The 2,509-nt window shown below is 54.8% G+C and overlaps 1 protein-coding gene across 1 annotated transcript in view; it reads left to right on the forward strand.

The window, feature by feature from the left end:
* Nucleotides 1-2,012, forward strand: part of RGS9 (regulator of G-protein signaling 9) — a 37,536-nt gene extending 35,524 nt beyond the window's left edge. The window contains exons 18-20 of the mRNA XM_009323769.1: nt 18-321; nt 463-629; nt 1,856-2,012. Of these exons, the coding sequence (XP_009322044.1) occupies nt 18-321; nt 463-629; nt 1,856-2,012 (628 nt within the window). The remainder of the gene's footprint in view (nt 1-17; nt 322-462; nt 630-1,855) is intronic.
* Nucleotides 2,013-2,509: the final 497 nt, after the last annotated feature.

The raw sequence follows: 2,509 nt of genomic DNA on the forward strand, positions 1-2,509 counted from the left end.
CCGCCCCCCGGCCCCAGCAGCCTGCCTCCTGCCTCCTCCGGCCCCCCAGCCCTGCCCTACAGCACCGCCTGCCCCTCGCCCGTCAGCGTGGCCCTAGACAGCACCGTGGGCACCAAGAGGGAGCGGGAGCCCGAGGGGGCCGGCCCCGGCCCCTTCCCCTCCAGCGGTGGGAAATCCCGTGCGGTCGCCCTGTCCTTCGGCCGGTTCCTGAAAAGGGGCTGCTGGACCTCGCCCGTCTTCGCCACGCTCTCGCCCAAGTGCCCAGCCATGCCCCATGGGAAGGTGCAGCGGGGCCGCCCGCTCCAGCCGGACACCAAGGCGGTGAGCAGGTAAGGACCGTGCAGGCACTTGGATGCCCTCATGAAGGGCTCGCCTCTGGGACTAATTGGGTTTGTAATAAGCCCAAGGTTGAAATAGTATCAGCTGAGCCCATTAAAGTGGGTCTTGTGCTTCATATTGCAGTCAGCTGTCGCCATCTCGCCCCCATGTCTGCCTGCTGTGGGGCCGCACGTGATGGTGGCTGCCAGAAGCGGGCACCAGCTTCGCTCCTCCTTGGCGTCAGGCAAGAAAATGGAGGCGCTGCACCTTCCCGCTGGCCCCGGGGAGCAGCGGGCCATGAGGCTGCTGGGGTGCGGCATGGCGCAGCCAGGGATGGTGGCCTCTCCTCCCCCCTGGGGACACCAGGCACCTGCACTGCCTGTCCCCCTGCAGCCATGTCAACTCTTGCCCTGTGTCCCTGAGCCTCCACACGCTGGAGCAGGCCGGAGGAGGTGGCGGCCCCCTTGCACGAGACAGCCCCAGCTCAGCGTGAAGATACATTTACGTTTGTAAATTGTCCACATTAAGAGGCTTCACGGGCCGGGGGGCCTTGCTGCCCTATGTGCATTAGCAGAAGTTGTTGTTCTGGTTATTTTGGTGGCTTTGGAGACGAGCTCGAGGTCTTTGCACCAGCAAAGATGGTGAGACATTCGGGTGCTCTGGGCTAGGGACCCCGTATATCCCTGAGAATCCTCCCCGCGAGGCTGTGCGGCGCTGCGAGCCCGGCTGACGGTTGCCTTTCCTGCAATTGCATCTAAAAACCACCACTGGTATTTGTGCTGCCTGCCCCAAATCATGGCCAGGCCTCTAAAAGCGTCTCTTCCCCTTGGCTCCTTGCACTTGCTTTCTGTATTGGATGTGTTTTCTGATGAGAAACGGGCAAGAGGCCACGCTGGCAGTTCCTCTCTGCTGCGCTTACGCCTCCTGTTCATGGTGTAAAGCCCCCAGGTTTTACTTTTGATCCCTGAATTTGGAAAACCGCTCATGTATTTGTGTTTGCTCTCGAGCATTGGTTTAGGTTTGGTTTAATGATTTGAAAGTCAGAGGAGACCCAGAAGTAACAAGGGAGGAGAAATCTTGAGGGAGAGTCGTGAAATGTTTGTCATCCCGGAGCAGGATGCGGAAGAATGGGGATTTTTTGCCTGGAGAGGCTGTCACTGTTGAAACCAAATCTTGGCCGTGTCCCTCACCAAGAGTAACGTGTCCTCAACCTCTTTTAATCCACCCCTGCTGCTGACCAAGTGGATGAGTCCGCATTATAAATTCAAAAGCACAAATCTGAGGGCTCCTTCTCCACCTGGCTCTGCGCTCCGGCTGTGCCAGCGCCGTGTCGCACAGCAGTTTTGCTTCAAAGGGGTGGGAGTGCACATTTGCTTCGATTTCCATCTCTGTGGGCTTGTGCTCAGGAGTTTTGCTTTGGGATTTGGGGTTTGAACAATGGAAAACTCAAAGCCATACTCTGTGCTGCGTGTTCGCTGTCTCAGAGAGCACATCAAAAAGTGCCGTATGCGTGATGAGTTTTTATTTCACAATGCAGCTTCTTCCAAATAAAAATGGATGCTCCTTTGGAGAGCAGAATCTACCCCATAGACTCTGAGGAGGGAGAAGACAACCGCCACCGAGCTCGTAAGGACTCTGCGAAGGAGGTGATCTGCCCTTGGGAGAACCCCACGGAAGAGGGGAGAGCTGGGTAACAAGCAGCCCAGACAGGGACCCTCTCTTTCCAGGCCTGAGACCACAAGGTTTGCCATGTATGGTTCAGTATGTGGGCCATGCTGTTGAAGAAGTGCATTAGAGTCATCGTTCAGCATCAAGGAAGCTCAGACTACCACAGCTATGAATAACGGACCCTGGTGTACCCATCTGTTTGTAATTCAAGAATTTGGAGCATTTCTGGACTGGTTTTCTTTCCTATCTTTGCTATATTCAGATCTATTAATTACAAACTTCTTGATAAATGATCCTCATTTCTTGCCTTATAGCAGATGGAGAATTTATGTGTGTGTGTGTATATATATATATCTCCTGGGAAATGGTGTCTTATCTGAATTACTTGCTTGGCCATGAGGTGTCAGCACACTGTACACAACACAGCTGGAGCAGAGCTTACAGGCATTTTTCAGAGTAGGACTTAGACTTCAATGCCAAGATTGGGGCATGTTTGTGTCCCCAGCTTGGGTCCACCTCTTAT

This window comes from Pygoscelis adeliae, unplaced genomic scaffold (assembly GCF_000699105.1).
Source record: "Pygoscelis adeliae isolate BGI_AS28 unplaced genomic scaffold, ASM69910v1 Scaffold75, whole genome shotgun sequence".
Classification (NCBI taxonomy): Eukaryota; Metazoa; Chordata; class Aves; order Sphenisciformes; family Spheniscidae; genus Pygoscelis; species Pygoscelis adeliae.